This window comes from Bos grunniens, chromosome 12, assembly GCF_055505025.1.
Source record: "Bos grunniens cultivar Pamir isolate PY7600 chromosome 12, Bosgru_T2T1.0, whole genome shotgun sequence".
Lineage (NCBI taxonomy): Eukaryota > Metazoa > Chordata > Mammalia > Artiodactyla > Bovidae > Bos > Bos grunniens.
Genome location: NC_141176.1, coordinates 73179561 through 73201027, shown reverse-complemented (window position 1 = coordinate 73201027; position 21467 = coordinate 73179561). Strand labels below are relative to the sequence as shown.

Below are 21467 nucleotides of genomic sequence, written 5' to 3'. Positions count from 1 at the left end.
ACCAATTCCCCATTTGAAAAACAGGTTTTAAAAACGAAAAAAATTATTTTCCCCTACTTTCCCTATAAACACTATAGTTCAACATTAACCAAAGAGCTTAGAACATCCCCACTTTGCAATACTTAATAAATTAATGGACCTTGAACAAGGATCATGAATAGCTCCAACATCAGTCACTCACACACATACACACACACACAAAAGATGTTATGTACCTTATACAACCCTACCTCCTACATAGACAAAAGGGGTGAAGAAAATCCAAATGAGCTGTATCAAACTTCTAGACCTAAACACCAACCTAAGGTGCCAGAGGAACACGTTAATTGACACAGGAGGAGATGCAATCAGCCAAATCCAGGCTGTGGGAATCTCTATAGGACAACCAACCTAGAGGCTCGGGGCGGAGGGGAACAGAAGGGCAATCTGAATAACCTGGGTCAGCCAAGTGTACCTTATTTAATACTGCTTCCAGCAGAAGAGGGGAAAAGACCACTGTGAGCACTGGCTAGATACTAATGATATTAAAGTTAATATTTATGCATAAAACAATAAAGTGAAAGTGAAGTCGCTCAGTCATGTCCAACTCTTTGCAACCCCATGGACTGTAGCCTACCATGTTCCTCTGACCATGGGATTTTCCAGGCAAGAATACTGGAGTGGGTTGCCATTTCCTTCTCCAGATCTTCCCAACCCAGGGATTGAACCTGGGTCTCACACATTGTAGGCAGACGCTTTACCATCTGAAACACCAGGGTAGTATATAAAAATAATGTTTATGCTAAATATGTTTAGTGGGGGGAGGATTCCACAAGTTTTAAAGATACATACTAAAATATTTATGGATAAAAATATTTGATGTCTTGGAACTTCTTTAAAAGAATTTTGGGAAGTGAGGGTGAGTTTCAGATGAAATCAAGACTGCTCATTATGGCAATTATTGAAGCTGACTTAGGGTGACATAGGGGCTTATTTCCCTTTACCCTTCTGAGTTCTTAGCTGAGGATCCCTGTAATAAATGGCAGAATATCAAGAGGAAATAAAACAGAAGTTTATTAACATGTATATTTCTGATACACATGTGAAATATCAAGAAGAGCTAACTCCCTGAGATAGCCCAAGCCACCACCTTAAATGCCATCTCCCCCTAAAGACAAAAGAAAAGGTGATGGATCGCCAATGAGAGGTTAGCAGGAGAAGCAGCTTAAACTACAGCAGGGTTGCGTGTGTTATGCAGATTTCATCCTTCTTGAAGACTGTCCTTCAACAGGATTCTGCTGTAATTTAGAGCCACCCTTCTTTTTCTGGTACAGAGAGGGAGACACCTTTACAAGTGGAGATTTCCTTTATCAGTGTAAATGTCCCTCAGAAGAATAACTTCTACTCTGTCTTCAGAGTTTCTCCTGTGTCTATTTCTGAAAAACAGAATCAACTCACAACAATCTTTCTGCCAGAGAGCCCTACTCTGGAGTGACACATTGTTTTACCTTTCCATTCTATTTATTTTTGTATTTTTGAAATGTTATTAAAAATCTACAGGAAATTAAAAACAACACACACACACACACACACACACACACACACACACACTATAGAAAGCAGTTGTAAGAGGGGCCAGAGCTGTTGCTATAAAAGCAGCTCCTCTTGGCTCTGAGCCTCAGTGGAGGCTGTGGGAGGAGAGGACAGAACACAGAGAACAGGGGTCTAGCAGTCAGAACACCGCGCCTCAGAGACCAGGTGGGCCACCTGCCAGTCACAGGACCCCAAGCCCATCGTGTGCCCTCCTGAGCCTCCAGGTCTATATCTGTGAAAATACCTGCCGTGCCTCCCTTGGAGGAATCCTGGGACACCTAAATGAGCTACAACAGCACAGAGTGTGCTGAAACCACCATAAAAACAAGGATTTTTCATCACTTTTATTATTAGAAGTCCTGGTAAGAGACTTACTTTATTCTTAATGGCAGAGGCTGGATTCACAAAGGCTTGGAAAACTCATTGTTCCTCACAGGAGACCACAGTGCAACAAGAACTCTTGAGAAAAGTCATGTGTAAAACCAAATTTTCTAGACTGTAATTAAGATTTCACTTCTACCTAGATTGCCAAAATTTTTAACCATTATGAATGCAATCTTTCAAAAAGAGTCTCCTACTTCCCTGACTACATAAAGAAAATCGATCGAGGTGGGTGGAGGAAACAAGTGAAATAGGTGAGGGAACTTAAGAGGTACAAACTCCAAATTATAAAATAAGTAAAAGGGGATTGGGGGCAAAAAATAAAAATAAAATTTAAAAAATAAATAAATCACAGAATTATACAACATAGGAAATATATTCAATAATATTGGAATAATTTTGCACAGTGACTGTTGGTAACTAAACTTATCATGTACTGTATAAAATATTAAATCACTAATTATGGCAGAATGTGAAGAGGAACTAAAAAGCCTCTTGATGAAAGTGAAAGAGGAGACTGAAAAAGTTGGCTTAAAGCTCAACATTCAGAAAACTAGGATCATGGCATCTGGTCCTATCACTTCATGGGAAATAGATGGGGAAACAATGGAAACAGTGTCAGACTTTATTTTTTTGGGCTCCAAAATCACTGCAGATGGTGACTGCAGCCATGAAATTAAAAGACGCTTACTCCTTAGAAGGAAAGTTATGACCAACCTAGATAGCATATGCAGAAGCAGAGACATCACTTTGCCAACAAAGGTCTATCTAGTCAAGGCTATGGTTTTCCAGCAGTCATGTATGGATGTGAGAGTTGGACTATGGAGAAAGCTGAGCACCGAAGAATTGATGGTTTTGAACTGTGGTGTTGGAGAAGACTCTTGAGAGTCCCTTGGACTGCAAGGAGATCCAACCAGACCATTCTAAAGGAGGTTAGTCCTGGGTGTTATTTGGAAGGAATGATGCTAAAGCTGAAACTTCAGTACTTTGGCCACCTGATGTGAAGAGCTGACTCATTGGAAAAGACCCTGATGCTGGGAGGGATTGGGGGCAGGAGGAGAAGGGGGTGACAGAGGATGAGATGGCTGGATGGTATCACCGACTCAATGAACATGAGTTTGAGTGAACTCTGGGAGTTGGTGATGGACAGGGAGGCCTGGTGTGCTGCAATTCATGGGGTCACAAAGAGTTGGACACGACTGAACGACTGAACTGAACTGAACGGATGAATAACAGAAACTAATATAACATCGTAAGCCAATCATATTCATTTTAAAAATATTCTTTTAATTTTACATTAAAAACTTACATATGCTTAGAAAAAGAAAAGAAGGTAGATATAAACACCTAATTTATAACTCAAGGTCATCACTGTGGATATTACTAACACCTAATGGCTAACCGCTAATGCTATGCTCTCAGGAACCAGCAGGGCGCACACAGCAGGTCTGCTCGGCAGGTCCCCTTCTGCTTGGCTCAAGGCCCCCTCCTCCTCTCCCTTGCTGTGTGGTCCTCAGTGGTTGCTCTCAGCCCACAGTATCTTTGCCACCAGCAGCCACTCCTCAGCCTCCTGGGTTGAGCAAAGTGAGGGACACATGGAAGAAAGGATTGGGAAATAAATGCAAAGACCACTCAGCTCTTGGAGAACCGGCCGTGAGTTGAGGCACAAAGCCCACTGTGGGATGCAGAGGATTCTGTTTACTTCCTGCCCATCAGCTGAGCTCCAAAGTGAAGGTTTACACACACATGGGCTTCCCACAGTCTCCAACTGGACCAGAGACCATCAGCAAAAGTGGCTTCAAACAAAGGCCAAGTGACCAGACAAGGCTGGGCCACTTCTAAGAGTCCTGGGAAAAGGACACAACTCCTGGCAATACCTCCCTTCTCAGGGGAAGGGACTGGCTCTCTGAGGTTACCCCACTTACACATCAGCAATGGAGACTTCACTTCTCAGAGAGAAGCACTGATGACCTGGGGAGGTGGTCTCTGTGACTCTGGCCCAGGCAGAGGCTTCAGGCTCTTCCTCTCCACACTGAGCACCCTGGGCAGGTGGGGACCTGTCCTCTCCACCCACAGTACCCATGGAGGTGCACACAGGGGCCAGGGGTGCTGGGAGCTCTCCGGCTGTTCTGTTCTAATTAGGGGTGACCATCAAGGGCTCCATAGCCTGCTACTTGTTTCTCTGAGAGGAAGAGATACTCCTCAGTTTTCAAACGACAGCCCATGGAATTGTCCAGGCCAGAATACTGGAGTGAGTGGGTAGCCTTTCCCTTGTCCAGGGGATCTTCTCAACCCTGGGATGGAACCCAGGTCTCCCTCATTGCAGGAAGATTCCTTACCAGCTGAGCTATCAGGGAAGAGCTTCTCATAGGACAGAGGTTTTCATATCTCAAAATCCTAAAACCCTAAAACCCTCACTCTGGACTGGTGTCACCCTGCTTTCTCCCACTGGTGCCGCCAGGAGTACCTGGGAGGCCCTGCTCGTGCTGTGGGTGGAAAGACCCCACTGCTTGGGATCATGGATGATCCACGGGGCGTTCTGTGCATCTGAGGGATTAAAAGAAGGCCAGAGGTCAAAAAGGAAACATGTTTGTGTTTTAGAAAATCCTGGGCTGAGTTTAGATCTTCCACCATCTAAAATATAAAGAATAACAAGCAGTATAGATTGATCACAACATGGGAAGTTGCTTCATAAAATCAATTATTAACTAAGTATCACTGCTACTAGTACTAGCAGTACTGCCACACAGATGAGCCCCTAAATTTATGTCCTCTACTCCCCACTTCTCCGCCATGACCACCCAGAGACCAACCTTCTGAAAGGGCCCAGGGCTTTACCAGTTGTATCTTATGCAGCCCCAGGCCTGGCCTTCCTGGATCCCCAGCAGGAAGTATTACTGGGGCTGGACAACTTTGAAATCAACACTCCCAGCACCACAGTGGGGAGGATTTCTTCTCAGGAAGAACCCCAGATCCTGCAGCCTCTCCCTCTATGTCCGCTTCTCCCATGAACTGCCACAGCCAAGACCCAGGACTCATATTAGAATGGGATCCATCCAAGGCTTAGCGACCCTACTCAAGGACTAACAGCCCAGGACAGCAAGAAAAACCAGCAGCTCAATTCAAACCCAGCCACATGGGCTATGCTTTGAACCCACCTGACTTTAAGACTCTTTAGCATCTGCTACCAAAGAGAAACTAGAGAACCAGGGACAGCAGAGAAAGACCTGCTCTAGGATATGATCCAACATTAAACCCGGAGGCCACTCATCCAACCAGGCACCTGGCATGAGCCACAGGCAGACACTGAGGGCCCAGGGTTTCCTGATAAGCAGAATTCATGAGAGCTCTGCTGTGTGAGGTCAGGAAATCCTGTACAAACAGGCCACACCAACTTCCCACCTGTGTCTTGCAAACAGACTTACTGTGACTATGTGGAAATTCCATGACTGGGACAGCTGCACACGGGACAAAGAAGGGCTGGGGCAGCCTGATGGGCTCCTGCTCCCTCTCCCACCCCCTGCCCTTCACAAGGCACTGCAGTACCTAGGTGGTCAGTGCCCTCTCAAAGGCGGCACCCTGCCCCACATACCTGTCCCACCCTCTGGCACAATGGCCAATCTTTTTCTGGCATCAGTGAGAACATCCTCCAGGACCATCTAGTCACCTGGGAGCTGACAGATTCTCTGTCTCTCCATTTGTGTGGGGCGGACTTCACCTGCCCAGCTGCCCATTGCCCGCAGTGCCCTTCAGCACAGCACAGCCTTTAAACCAGAGCCACGCCGCCCACCTGCAAATGACCTGGCCCACCCACCTCAACCCAACACAATGGACTGAGGACAGCTCACACCTTCTGCACCTTCCATCCCTCTTGCTCTCACACACTCACGGCCTGCCCATGTGCCTAAGGCAGCGCTAAGGACCACGGAGAGCATGAGCCACCCAGGGGGGTCAGCAGCAGACCCCCAGCAGGCTCAGCCAGAACAGGGGGCTGACAGCCCTGTGTCCCCAGGTGAACTGTCCTCTGGGGGATCTTGACCCAGGATCTTCAGGGTCATGGAGGTCACTGACCTCACAGCTTTCTGCCTCTGGTTTTCCCTGCACATTCCCTCCTACACCCTCTGCCAATGCCAGGCTATCAGGACTCCCCCTTCAACCAGGAATCTGCTCCTGCAACCAGGGAAAGAAAGCAGTGTGGAGGGTGCACAGAATTCACGGTGAAGTTGGAGCTCTTCCTCATGGGGGCTTTGCTCACAGTGCCAGCCCATGGGGAAGAGGGAAACCTGGGGCAAGGTGTGCTCTTAGGAGTTCTGGGCACCTACAGGCCAGATGCAGGGCCCTGGGTTCTGTTCCCCTGGAAAAGGAGCGGCGATGGTATCTTCTTAGAAAAGCATTTATCAGATGTGACCTGGTCAAAGTAACAATTTTTACCTTGTTAAACTATAACAAAGCTCCATAAAAGGTAGTTTATTCTGGGCTCGGGTCCAAATTACCTTCCTCTAAATCACAGGGCACATATTGCCTGAGGTTGCTGGAATCTTCTTTTGGTCAAAGATCAATCAGCGTTTATACTGAGCACCAGGAACTTTCTACCATAATATAAAATGTCTTTTATTTCAAGGCGATCCTTCCACAACACCCTTTAATCAGTTAAAAGAAGAATAGTAACCCCTGGAGTCCAGTCCTTGCCCATTCTAAAGATGAATACAACCTCTGAGCTCTATCATATTTCCATGAGGGTTTATCCTCAGACCTTAGACCACTGGCCTCTCTCCCGACTGGTCCCATCCACCTCAGTACAGAGACACAAGCAGTGCACAGTATGAAAATGTTTTACCTCAAGAAACGTAAACATTCCCCAAATTAAATAGGATTTCCAGTAACACTTTATGACTGCTTTCATTAAGGAAGGCTCCTGTGCATCCTTCTGGGCTCTTTTCACTTCCTGATCCCAGTGCCTGCGATGATAAACAGAGCACAATGAAGAACAGCGTGTCCACCAAAGGGGAAAGGGGGTGGGGTGGAGTGGGAGACGAGCCTGCACTACAAGGCGCTCTGTGGCTGTGCAATAGATGCTGGCTACCTGCTCACAGGGCTCCTGAAAGACGAGCGGTGCAGACTCTGAAGCACCAGAGAAATAGGCCTTGAAGGAAAAGTTCCAGATACTGGAAACAAGTTCCTGCCAAGCTTTGCTAGACTCACAGGTCATGAGGAGCTCAGGAGGGTAAACACTGTCCTCCAGGGACCCCACCTCCGATACAGAGCTTGGCCTCCAGGGCCGTGGCTGAGGGCTTCCTCCACATCCACAGATGCACAGGGAACACGGGCTCCCCCAGCCTCCAAAGTGGGCTAAGCCTGGAGTCAGCTTGAGGGGGTGAATGTGCAGTGTCAGAGGAGGAGGCTCAGGAGAACCCAGAGGAAGGCAAAGCCTCCCCCAAACCTTTAGCCCCACATGGAAATTCTCACTCTTCCTCCCTCTCTCTGATGTCTGTGCTCACCCTTGCAGCTCTTCTCCAAGGTGCTGGGAGCGATCTTCTGGAAGCACTGAATACATGTCATCTGGTTCTAATTTCCGTTTGTGACCAATTTTAAACAAGGGGTTTAGCCACCTGTTAAACATTAAAAGGAGACTGACATATATCCAAATTACACATCTCTAATTAGAAACCTACATTCATGGACATTGTTAAAAAAGAAGTCTACATTTTAAATATATAAAGATACAGGGGGAATTTAGATATGTGCTTACATACATACATTCTAGGAAAGTCATGCTGGCTTATACATGGTAATAACTTAAAAGCAGGCTGTTTGTGGCCTACTGAACATACACTGTACATCTGTTTTAATTATTAAGGAAAAATATATCTAGAAATGAAAATAAAGTAATGGTGTTTCAGAAAAGCAGAATAGAGCTGAATGGCCATTGTGGGTAAGGCTGTAGATACGTTTCTGTATTACTGAGGACTTAAATCTTCTGAACTGTATCAGATTCAAGGATACCTACATTGTACTAGTGGTAAAGAACCTGTCTGTTAATGCAGGAGATGTAAGAGATGCGGGTTCGATCCCTAGGTTGGGAAGATCCCCTGGAGAAGGAAATAGCAACCCACTCCAGTATTCATGCCTGGAAAATCCCATGGACAGGGGAGCCTGGTGGGCTACAGTCCATGGGGTTGCAAAGAGTCCATATGACTAAAGTGTCTGAGCACCAGTCATATTCAAAGCAGTTTCAATCCTGATCTAAAGATCTCCTTAGATCAGTTGTCAACGGAGAAGAATTTTTACAGGCAGTTATCTTTGGACACAAAACCCTGAGCCTAACAGGCTCTGGACCCTGAACTCCTTACAGTCCTGTCAAACCCCCCTCAGCCAGAATGCTCACTTGAGCCTCTTTCTGACCCCAATCTTCTGAAGACAAACTCAAGATAAGTAACACCTTCCCAGCTAAAGTGCACAGTTGATTCTTCTTACGGTCCTCCTTGGTATCACTCCCTGGCAGATTCATTTATTTTAAAAAGTAACATTCAAACATCTAAAAGGGCTGAAATTTTACTGACTGTTGGATCTGTCACCATCAGCCTCAGTCGGGGAATAAATATAGCCCCAGACTTTCAGGGACTCCACGAACAACTGACAACATCACCAAACTACGGTTTAATTCCTCCATGCCCAGGCTTCTGCTCAGGGACATCAAGGTTGCCCACTGCCACCACACCCCTGCAAAGGCGTATGTGTTAGTCAAATCCCTGTTTTCTGGGAGTTCAACCAACTGTTCACTATGAGCCCTCCACCTACAGGCATGGCCAACTCTAGGTAGTTATCATGCTCAACGGCTGTGGGAACAGGATCATACCAAACACAGAGGGGTCTGGTTATGCAACCAGTACCCTGGATGAAAGGGTGCCACGATGAGCCTAAACTTGACTCAAGAAAACCCAAAGGCAGTGTGTGCACCCCTGAGGGATGTTTATTCCTCAAGATCCCTGTGACAAGGGCCACCTATGTTGGGCCATCAATTGTCTCCAAGAAAACTCTACCAGAGGACACTGGGCTATAGGTGGTTCACACCCAGATCAAGGTTACATTCAGATTTTAATTACACTCGCACAAGCTGTGAATCAAAGGGGGCTACTCATCTAGTAAGGAGAGGAGCTGGACTGGTAATAGCAGTTGTCTCTCTTGTAGGATCTCTGACGAGCCTAGAACTAGAAAGGATTTATAATCTCATAACCATAAAAAATAAAGTCAGAGACTGGCTTGGGTAAGTAGAGGACCCAGTTCTAACCTTAGAATGACAAAATCTTCACTAGATCCTCTGGCCCACATGACTCTTGACCACTACAAAGCTCTTGATTACCTGCCGGCTGATCAAGGGGGAATCTGTGCCCCAGCAACCATTTCCTGTTGTTTCTATGTTAATACAAGCGGTCTGATAAAAAAGAGGGCATCCCAACTGCCAGAGAAAGCCGCTTGCAGACAAAGACAAATATCATACGGTATCACTTATACATATAATCTTTAAAAAATGGTACAAATGAACTTACCTACCAAACAGAAATAGAGTTACAGATGTAGAAAACGAACTTATGGTTACCAGCAGATAAGGGAAGAAGGGACAATTGGGACAGTGGAATTGACATATATAAACTACTATATTTGTGTCTGACTCTTTGTGACCCCATGAACTGTTGCCCACTAAGCTCCTCTGTCCATGGGATTCTCCAGGCAAGAATATCGGAGTGGGTTGCCATCTCCTTCTCCAGGGATTCTTCCCAACCCAGGGATCTAACCCAGGTCTCCTGCATTACAGCCAGATTGTTTATCATCTGAGCCACCAAGGAAGCATATATAAAATAGATAACTAATAAGAACCTACTGTATAACAGAGGGAACTCTATTCAAAACTCTGCAATAGCCTTTATCTTTTTTTCTTTTTTAAAGAAAATAATCTTTTTTAAAAAGTGGATATGCTGCTGCTGCTGCTGCTATGTCACTTCAGTCGTGTCTGACTCTGTGCGACCCCATAGATGGCAGCCCACCAGGCTCCCCCGTCCCTGGGATTCTCCAGGCAAGAACACTGGAGTGGGTTACCATTTCCTTCTCTAATGCATGAAAGTGAAAAGTAAAAGGGAAGTCGCTCAGTCGTGTCCAATTCTTAGCGACCCCGTGGACTACAGCCTATCAGGCTTCTCCATCCATGGGATTTTCCAGGCAAGAGTACTGGAGTGGGGTGCCATTGCCTTCTCCGAAAAAGTGGATATATATATAACTGATTTACTTTGCTGTACTCCTGAAACTAACACAACATTTTAAATCAACTATACTCTAATAATTCTTTTTTTTTTTTTTTTTTAAGAGAGGCCACTTGGCTAAATGCTCAGAACAAGAATGGCCTGAACAAATTTATGACAGTTTCAAAAGAAAGATCCCCAGATTCCCAGAGCTTCTAAGGCCATTCTTAGAGACTTTTCCAGTTACTCTCCTTCTCTTGCTCTTTGGTCCATGATTCCTCAACTGTCTCATTAATTTTATCTCTTGGAGAACTGAGATAATCAAGCTGCAGATGGTCTTTACCCATCCTGCCTCTCCAGATGAGGGTAAAGACCTCTGCAGATGATCTTTACCCTCCTTCCTCTCCAGCAAGAAAACTGGAAATGGGTGCCAACAAAAATCAAAGTCTCCACCTTCCATTTCTATGCACATACATTTTCAAAATCAATAAACAGAATGTGCTTTGAGAGTTTCTTGCCCTACCTGAAATTAAAGAGACATTTATCTGTTTTGCTATTATTTATGGTAACCACACACATATTCCTTCTTTTAGGACCCTCTTTCCTTAAGGGACATCAAATAGCCAAGAGATGTAGCCACATACACTGAATATACCACCATCAAAACAAACATAGGAGCTGCCATCCCCCTGGGGATCCCCTAGGCTATCCCATAAAAGAAGTATCAGAATTTGTGGGAAAGATGAATGAGTTAGAGTCGAGAAACAAAAGATCTAGTAATCACCCAAGTGTGATTAAAGTCCAAAGGTTCAGGCCTGTCTTTCTGTAGTCCCAGCTATTAGATGAAGACTTCATTTAAGAGCTTCAGCTCTCTGCAGCATTTTTCATCTGTGTGTTTCCTCCCAGCTCAGGGATCCTTCAGTGGTTTCAGAACCAAAGGACTCCTGGGCAGGACCATCTACATCAAGACCAGGCACTGCTTCTCTGAGCTAGAGATCTGGATAAGACTCCATAGGTTTCATGGACCCCATTCCCAGGATCTGGTCTTCAAAGGTGGAAGTGGAGATATTTACAATAGGGAAAGGGGCTGTGGTCAAATAGACACTCTGCTCCTGGCTGTGTGTCCCAGGAAAAAGCAAAAGGTGTTCCAGAATGGTGTTCACATTCATTTCATTAAAAACAATTGTGTTTTGTAAGCACATGAAATTGGCCTCGACTAGGTACCAGGACAAATAGTCAACCACACAGGGAGGGAGGCAGGGAGAGAAAGAAAGACATGGCCATAGACAGGGTGAGAGAGGGAGCCCAGGGCAGTTGGACCTCAGATGTTCACCTAAGGAACATGGGGAAAGGTGGGGACATTATTGGAAGATGGCAAAGGTGCAGGGCACTGATTAGATAAATAAAGTTGTTCATAAGCTGCTTCCTTGGGGTGAAAGTTGCAGCTTCTTTCAGAACTGACAGTGAATTGCTGAGTGGTTCTGAGGCAGCTGGATAAGGTGGACACCAGGTCCCTGGGTCCTCCTCCCACCCCTACTGCCACCAGTCCCGAACACACTGTCTCCTTGTCCCTTGGTCCCCAACAGAAGCCAGCAGTGTCAGGCATGTGCTCGCAGGGATTGTCACAGCTTAGATGGGGCGCTCACCAGACAAACAGGCGCGACCAGAAGTTCGCCTTCTGCAGCGCGTTGGTCTTCACCTCCGGGGACACGGCCAGCATCTTGCCAGCCAAGACGGACGCAGACCGGGGTCGCCCTGCTCAGGAGGCGGTGGGGCTCCTGCTGCTCCTGGAGGTGCCGGCGCTGATGCTGGAGACTGGCCACCCCACAGGTCCACTGGGCCAGAGCCTGAGAACACCTGCTTCTGAGAGTGGATTGCCCTTTGTGTGCCAGGTCTCACCTCCCAGGACTGAGAAACCTCCAGAGTCCACTTTTGAGGCACCCACTCTGTACAGCTGCTGCCACAGGCCTAGGATGGATGCAGCATGCCACGTGTGGGGCTGCAGGACCAAGAGACACCCAGGTAAATGCTGCTGGGAGCCCCACGCAGGTGGGAGGCAAGGCTACCAGCTCTTTAATAAAGGCAGGCAGGCAGGCTGACTGCGGGGCACAACCAGCCCAGCTCCCTGGAGTGCACCTGGCTGCAAATTCGCGGAAGTTCCTGCTCTGAGTCCAGGAACTCACAGGAGGCGGGAGTCTCAGGCCCCGCCCATCTCTGCTGCTCAGAGGCTGCCCATGCGCTGCAGAGGAAACCCTGAGAAAGATGGCAGAAGGAGACAGCAGCCCACCTCCTGAGGAGGACATGCTGCCCTCCTCAGGACCAAACAAGGGCACTGTGGGAAGGTCTCCAACTGGAATGGAGTAGGACACTGATGGACCTTCCTGGGATAGACCCTACCCCAACCCCATGACCTCTGCCTGGCTCTTGTTTGTAGAAAAGCTTCAGTCTCCCAGGCCTCCTCTGAGTCACAAAAGGCTGGCTCAAGGATGACTGGAAGAATGTGAAGATGTAATAACAAAAAAACTTCATCGATAGATTAGCCATACAGCAGTCACAGAATCTTTACAACAGGGTCTGGTGCATATTCCTGAGTTGTTTTGCAGATGCTAAAATGTCAACCAGGTGGAAGAAGTTAACTGCATGATGACCAGGATAAACTGGAACCTAAGGATTTATGATCATAACCCCTGTTACATTACCCTGGTCCTCAACATCAATCGGAATAGTGCATGAGCTAATCAAATACCCTGGACTCTCTCCCTTAGCTTGCCATTAAAAATCCTCCCCTGAAATCCACTGGGGAGTTCCAGCCTTCTGAGCATGAACATCCTGTACTCCTTGCTTGACCCTTGCAAGGAACCTTTCTCTGCTCAGAACCCCAACTTTTCAGTTTGTTTCACCTCAATGTACATTGGGCACAAGACCTTGGTTTGGCCAATACAAACCAGGCACCAAACATTTGACGATGGCCAACAATCACGATGGTGTGATCATTCACCTAGAGCCAGACATCCTGGAATGTGAAGTCAAGTGGGCCTTAGAAAGTATCACTACAAACAAAGCTAGTGGAGGTGATGGAATTCCAGTCGAGCTATTTCAAATCCTGAAAGATGATGCTGTGAAAGTGCTGCACTCAATATGCCAGCAAATTTGGAAAACTCAGCAATGGCCACAGGACTGGAAAAGGTCAGTTTTCATTCCAATCCCAAAGAAAGGCAATGCCAGAGAATGCTCAAACTACTGCACAACTGCACTCATCTCACATGCTAGTAAAGTAATGCTCAAAATTCTCCAAGCTAGGCTTCAGCAATATGTGAACTGTGAAATTGCAGATGTTCAAGCTGGTTTTGGAAAAGGCAGAGGAACCAGAGATCAAATTGCCAACATCTGTTTGATCATTGAAAAAGCAAGAGAGTTCCAGAAAAACATCTATTTCTGCTTTATTGACTATGCCAACACCTTTGACTGTGTGTATCACATTAAACTGTGGAAAATTGTGAAAGAGATGGGAATACCAGACCACCTGACCTGCCTCTTAAGAAGCCTGTATGCAGGTCAGGAAGCAACAGTTAGAACTGGACATGGAACCACAGACTGGTTCCAAATAGGAAAAGGAATACATCAAGGCTGTATATTGTCACCCTGCTTATTTAACTTATATGCAGAGTACATCATGAGAAACACTGGGCTGGAAGAAGTTGGAATCAAGCTGGAATCAAGATTGCCAGGAGAAATATCAATAACCTCAGATATGCAGATGACACGACCCTTATGGGAGAAAGTGAAAAAGAACTACAAAGTGAAAGAGGAGAGTAAAAAAGTTGGCTTAAAGCTCAACATTCAGAAAATGAAGATCATAGCATCTGGTCCCATCACTTCATGGGAAATAGATGGGGAAACAGTGGAAACAGTGTCAGACTTTATCTTTTTGGGCTCCAAAATCACTGCAGGATGGTGACTGCAGCCATGAAATTTAAAAAGACACTTACTCCTTGGAAGAAAAATTATGACCAACCTAGATAGCATATTGAAAAGCAGAGACATTACTTTGCCAACAAAGGTCCGTTTAGTCGAGGCTATGGTTTTTCCAGTGGTCATGTATGGATGTGAGAGTTGGACTGTGAAGAAAGCTGAGCACCAAAGAATTGATGGTTTTGAACTGTGGTGTTGGAGAAGACTCTTGAGAGTCCCTTGGACTGCAAGGAGATCCAACCAGTCCATTCTAAAGGAGATCAGCCCTGGGTGTTCTTTGGAAGGAATGATGCTAAAGCTGAAACTCCAGCACTTTGGCCACCTCATGTGAAGAGTTGACTCACTGGAAGACTCTGATGCTGGGAGGGATTGTGGTCAGGAGGAAAAGGGAATAACAGAGGATGAGATGGCTGGATGGCATCACCGACTCGATGGATGTGAGTTTGAATGAACTCCCAGAGATTGTGATGGACAGGGAGGCCTGGCGTGCTGGGATTCATGGGGTTGCAAAGAGTCGAACACTACTGAGCGACTGAACTGAACTGAACAACAGGGTTTAGTACATATTATGCTTATAGAGCTGCAAGATTTAGAGAAATGTGACAGATTAGAAAACTCCAAATGATTTCAAAAGATTAATTTGCTGTCATTAAAGAACTCCACAACATGTGAGATGTCTTGCATCTCACAGGTTACATTGTAGGGGTACTCTTGTGAGCTTTTTGCTGCCCTCTTACAAGGGGAATTTGGGACAGAGAGATTGCCTTATGATTTCTTTCATCATGAGCTCAGCTCAATAAAGCTGGAGGAGAAATCTATTTTAAAGAAATCCTTAATGTATTCAAACATTTTTTATAACTCAAACATGTAACAGTGGCATATGTTATAGAACACAGGTTATGTGCATTTGTCGGGAACTTGCTTCACTTTTAACTCAAAGAATGCCCTATTCAAGGAGGTGTTATCTGTTTTACAGCTGAGAAAAATGAGGTTCAAAGACAGCACTTCTCCAAGGTCTTCGAATCAGTAAATGATGAATCTTGATTTGGATTCAAGTCCAAGTCCCTCATGACTGTTCCACTGGTGGATGGTCAGTGTGTGAAAAGAGCCAAGAATATGCTATCTGAATGAATCAATGACTGTAGGACTGAGAACAAAATCTTGGGCCCTCACTCATAAGTCATAAGTTATTTCTGTGGCTGCTTTACCAGCTCAGAAGCTTTTCTTCCCTTTCATCCTAAATGAAGAAAGATCTAAGTTTGTGGGGCTTATAACAAGTTCGCCTCATTATTCTTTGATAATTTCCCATGAACCTTGGCTAAAATGGTGTTATTAACAATGACTTTTAGCTTCAGGTTTGCAAGATGAATATGTCCTGCAGAACTAGGGCATGGCAATGTGGCTACAGTTGATAATTCTGTACTGTGTTCTTTTCATTTGCTGAGAGAGTAGAGCTTAGGGGTTCTCAACATAAAAGAGAGAAAAAAAATCTAAATGATTAAGATGTGAAGTGATAGATACATTAATTGGCTTAGTATGATGAGCATTTTAGTGTATATGTATGTCAAGTCATCAAGTTGTACATCTAAATATATAAAATTTTTGATTGTCAATTAGATCTCAATAAAGCTGGAGGAGAAATCAATTTTAAAGAAATCCTTAATGTAGTCAAATATTTTTTATAACTCATACATTTAACAATGGCAATGTGTTGATTATTTTCTATTAATGGGCGTGATGGTGGTTTATTATACTATTTTCTTGATATTATTTTCTTAATTTTTATGCAGATTTAAAATTTTTCTATTGCAAAAAGGAAGACAGAGCTGAAAATCGTCAGTTTTCAATTACCCATCTTTCTGGTGTTAACTCTTTCTCAGATAATGCAATCTACAATCTAAATAATCACTCCTCACCTAATTTCCAGTTGTCTTTGAAATTCTCTACATTTTCCATCCCTATAAATGTTCAGCTACTAGTTCTTTTTCAAAGATGAAGAAATTGCTTGCTGAAGTTGGGAGTCTGGTGACTTCCCTTTTCCCAATTCCCCAGACTGTTCTCTCCAGTTCCAACTATCTCAGAACCATAATTGTCATCTCTAAACTGTCAAATCACTCAGTCCCTTCAGCTTCTGCTGTATGTTTTAAAACTAAGAGTTTTTTGAAAATTTTTAGCATTGTTTTCTGAGCATAAACTAATACGATGTTTAGAAGAAATGTTGAAATCCAGTATTAAATTGTTCAGAGAAGAGTGGCTCTAGAGCCAGGGGACCAGATCCTTCACTCATCCTACTTCCTACAGGGTTACTGTGAGCCTCAGGATTTGTGAGAGCATTTTCTAAAAACTAAAACCTAAAACAACATACAAATAAAACTTTGTTTTGAACAGATGTTCAGTGAATGTCTTTCAGGTGCAGGACCACTAGGCCAGACACAGAGCTTACAAATGGGGGAGATGACATAAGACTCTATCTGCACTTGTTTATTGATCTGAAATGGCTCAATACTATGACTAAAGGAGCAATAACAAGTGATGGAGAGGGTGCAAAGAAACCAGAATCGTCATATACTGCTGGTGGGAAAGTAAAATGGTACAACCACAAAGTTACCACATAACCCAGAAATTCTTCTCATAGTTTTCTATCCAAGATAAATGAAAACATATGTCCACCTGAAAACTTAGTTACAAATGTTATAACACCATTATTCATAAAAGATAAAGGTGTGAGGGGTGGGAGGAAGAAAGTGTACACCACCTTATGAATGGGCAAATGAAATCTGGAATTACATGCAATAGGATATGATTTGTCAAGATAGATACACTGAAGTATGCCACAAAGCAGATGAACACTGAATATATTATGCCGAGTTAATGAAGACAGCCATTGACTCTAATGAGGAGGGCAAAACAATATCTAAGGAGAAATGCAATCTTGTTGGACTTGATGATTCATTTCCAAACAAACCTCAGGGATACATGGTGGAAATTTGTATCTGTGCAAACTATAAAATATTGTATGGTCTACAGCAGGGGTCTTCAACCACTGGTCTGTGGCCTGTTAGGAATCAGGCCACATAGTAAGAGGTGAGTGATGGGCAAGGGAGAGAAGCTTGATCAGTATTTATAGCCATTCCACTCATCACTCGCATTACCACCTGAGCTCCACCTCCTGTCAGACCAGCAGCAGCATTAGATTCTCATAGAGGCACAAACCTTACTGTGAACTGCCCATGTGAGGGATCTAGCTTGCACACTTCTTATCAGAATCCAATGCCTAATGATCTGAGGTGGAGCTGAAGTGATGATGCTAGCACTGGCGAGCACCTACAAACACAGATTATCATGAGCAGAGAGGTTGACGACACAGAGACCAAAATAAGACAATTGCTTGCAGACTCATATCAAAATCCTTTCAGTGAGTGGCAAGTGACAAGCTGCATCTGCTGGCAGGCTTTACAGTAACATGAGTTGATGTACTTCAATTGGACAGCCACATCTCGTGATAGGCTTTAAGTCAGAATCCAACACTCATTTCAGTGTGCACAAGGCCTGCCCATTATTTTCCATCAGCGGCTCTTCCTGCACTGCACACTTGACTCCGTCTCAGTCTGGTAAGCCCACAGCTAACTTTACCAAAATGAGTGAAAAACAAACACAGCTGAAGAGCTTCTTTGATAAGGGGGAGAGACCCAATGATGAGACAGCAAAAGACTCTAAGACCACCAACAAAAAGGAAACAATTTAAGATAAAATATCAAGAGTTCTACTTCAATTATGAGTTCATTGCAACACATATATGTGGCAACCAGTTATCCAACAAAGTAAAGTGGCTGCATTCCGTGCCAAACTGGATCTATGGGGGTGACAAGTGAACACTGAGATTTTTGACATGTTTCAAATATTAGCAGATATTTTGAAAAAGACTGAGCCAGGGACTTCTTTCTCCCAGGTGGTCTTTGATCACCTATCTCAGCTTTCTAAAGAGTTTGAGCATTACATCCCAACAGCAAAAGACCCTTGAACTGGGAAGGAATGGATCTGTGACCTATCTGTGAATAAGCCAGGTAAATCAACTTTGTTCATGCTAGAAAGAGGATCAGCTTCGTGAGACTGCAAATGATGATGACCTAAAAGTATGTTTGAGACAACTTCAAATTTCTATACATTCTAAAGTCAAGGCAGAATATCCTGCCACAGGATATTCTCTGTGGCAGAGATTGCCACAAAGCACTGAAAAGCCTGCTTCCATTTTGAACAAGCTATCTTTGTAAAGCAGGGTTTTCTGCAGTGACAGCAATCAAAGCAAGATCACAAAGTAGATTGGATATAAGAACACACTTCGGGTGTCACTCTCTCCCATCAAGCTTGGAGGAGACCATTTAGTTGTAGAAAAACAAGCTCAGGGCTCCCTGATTCTGAAATATAGTGAGTTGTATAATTATTTAATTATGTATTACAATGTAATAATAATAGAAATAAAGTGCAAAATAAATAAAGTGAATCATCTCGAAATCATCCCACTCTCCCTGGTCCGTGAAAAAAATTGTCTTCCATGAAACCGGTCCCTGGTTCCAAAAACGGTGAAAATGACTGATCTATAAGATCTCTGTCAAATCGTCAAAGCTTCAAGTGTTAAACCTACAGCAGGTATAAGAGCAGTACTAAAATGATTCAGCTGAGATAATGCTGGTCCTCAAGCATTTTCAACCAAGACATATAAGAAAATGAGATTTACAATTTAAACATAATCCTGTGGGTATGCATAGTTCTGAATATAGTGATAATTTCTCTATCACTTCTCCTAGTGATATATCCACCTCTGTAAACTCAGGAGTGAGTACCCAGCTGAAATCTAGCCAATCATCATATACCATGACCTTGTCCAAAGGGCTTGGTTGAGAGATAACCTCATGGCTAACCAGACCAACTGGATTTCTTCCTTGAGAATATTGAGCAGTGAAGGGGGCGGGGAGTGAGGGTGATTTTTGTTTTGCTTTTGCTGGAGCTAGAAAGGGAAAACCTCTCTTTCCTTTCTGATGAGGGAGTTTTAAGGACATGACCCATGATTGGTAACCATGTGCCCCATTTACATTGAGAGCCTTAAAGAATAAAGCAGGCACTCAGGGAAAGTCATACAGTCAACATTTATTAAACACCTACTATTCCAGGAGCTAGGGATATATAAGTGAATAGGATGAGTGGTATAAAGCGGAGTCTTTGTAACATCAAGTCTTTGTAACATACTGAGGCTAATAGGATCCCTCCTTGGACAGTGTGACCTGCTGGAGCAGAAGCTGTCACTTTCTAGCTCGTGACCTCTGACTCTTCTCCAGGACTAAGGAGGTCACTGCCTATCTGCAACTCTCCACTTAGGGCCTCTTTCTGGCTATGGAAGCACACTGGGGCCATATGAAAAGCAAGCCCAAAACCTTGGATTCAACCCTTAACCAGTGATGGATGGGAAGTGGGTAGATAAATGCCCCAATGCCCTTGCCTATGAGTTGGAATAACTGTGTCTACCAAGGTGACCACAAGGGAAGGAGCCCAGTTGCAAAAGCAGTAACTTTCTTGCTAACACACTTTTTATTGGTTTCCTTCCTGCTTTGTCTCACTTGTCCACTTCCTACATGTGTTTTCCTGGGATCACTTCTAAAATAAACCACTTTCACTCAAATGTTTGTCTCAAAGTCTGTGACTGGAAAACCCAAACTATGAAACCTCTGAGGAACATCATTCCAAGTATTGAAAACTATATTCACTTCCTCTTTGAGCCCATGAAAATACTTTTTAATATTATAAACCTTGGGTTTATAATATTAATACAGTAGCACTATTCACATGATGATTCTGAGGTCTTGAAATGCATCTGGTCCAAACTGAAGTGTCCTTTAATTGTACAATACAACACAGATTTCAAAGATAGTGTAAAACTCTTTATGCCTCAATGATTTTTTATATTTATTACACGTTGATATAGTATTTTTGACACATTGGCTTAAAAAAATCTTACTAATATTATTTGTCCCTATTAACTTTTTCACATGGCTACTACAAATTTAAATTTACAGATGTGGTTCACTGTATATTTCTATGGATAGCACGGCTGTAACCAGTGGAAAGGCTTTAGCACCAAAAATTTCTCTCCCACTCAAGAAAGCAAATAAGTAAGGGTAATGTTAGTATACAAATTTCGAATGTGATCTAATTCATGGAAAGAAGTCACACTCACATTTCAGAACTTTGTTGTTAGTGATGAGTTCCCGTCTCACTTCCCACTGGCCCTCAGTCCCATTTGCATCATTGACTATCATATAGAGACCTGATGTAAAAAATTAAGCAAAACTTCTCAATTTGGGCCAATGGCTTCCCTGGGGGCTCAGTGGTAAAGAATCTGCTTGCCAATCAGGAGGCCCGGGTTCGATCCCTGGGTCGGGAAGATCCCCTGGAGAAGGAAATGGCAACACACTCCAGTGTTTTTGCCTGGGAAATCCCATGGACAGAGGGGCCAGGCAGTTACAGTCCATGTGGTACAAAAGAGGATGCTGCTGCTGTTGCTGCTAAGGCGCTTCAGTCATGTCCAACTCTGTGTGACCCCATAGAAGGCAGCCCACCAGGCTCCCCCATCCCTGGGATTCTCTAGGCAAGAACACTGGAGTGGGTTGCCATTTCCTTCTCCAATGCATGAAAGTGAAAAGTGAAAGTGAAGTCGCTCAGTCGTGTCCGACTTTTAGCGACCCCATGGACTGCAGCCCACCAGGCTCCTCCATCCATGGGATTTTCCAGGCAAGAGTACTGGAGTGGGGTGCCACTGCCTTCTCTGACAAACGAAGATGACTGAGTAACTAAACAACAACATTAAGATATTATAATAATACTTGGAGCTTCAGTTATTTTGTTTTAAGCCTTTTGGAAAACTAGTCCATTATTGAGATAAGTTGTCTGGAAACTGATAAGAGTTGATAAGGGTGTTCTCAGAAAATAATATACCTAAAAAGATGAAAACCCTGCTTTCATTAGGCTCACAATCTAGAAAAGGAATAGGTAAAAAGAAAATTGCTGCAAAATGATACAAATATAAATGTATAAGTATATTCATTCTCATCTTTTAAATAAGCAACACTCTTTAAAAACCAGAATAGCCCACACTAGTGAAAAGTGTGGTAGGCACTGTAGTCTATTGGTAAACTGTATATTAGAAAAGCATTTTCAGAACATAATCTGACAACATCTATTAAGAGCCTTAAAAACATTCATCTTTTTTGACTCAATAGGATTTTTACTTACATGATGATGAAGGCAAAAAAGTCA

General features: G+C 44.0%; 1 protein-coding gene across 3 annotated transcripts in view; it reads right to left on the bottom strand.

Annotated features, from left to right (window-relative positions):
- LOC147361895 (ATP-binding cassette sub-family C member 4-like) overlaps positions 1–12052 on the bottom strand; it is a 228591-nt gene extending 216539 nt beyond the window's left edge. For all 3 annotated transcript variants that reach the window (XM_086330214.1, XM_086330212.1, XM_086330213.1), the window contains exons 1-3: positions 11834–12052; positions 7452–7562; positions 6791–6911 (exon numbers count right to left, since the gene is read on the bottom strand). In XM_086330214.1, coding sequence (XP_086186340.1) covers positions 6791–6911; positions 7452–7562; positions 11834–11907 — 306 coding nt within the window. In that variant the 5' untranslated portion in view covers positions 11908–12052. The remainder of the gene's footprint in view (positions 1–6790; positions 6912–7451; positions 7563–11833) is intronic.
- Between the last annotated feature and the right edge of the window lie 9415 nt (positions 12053–21467).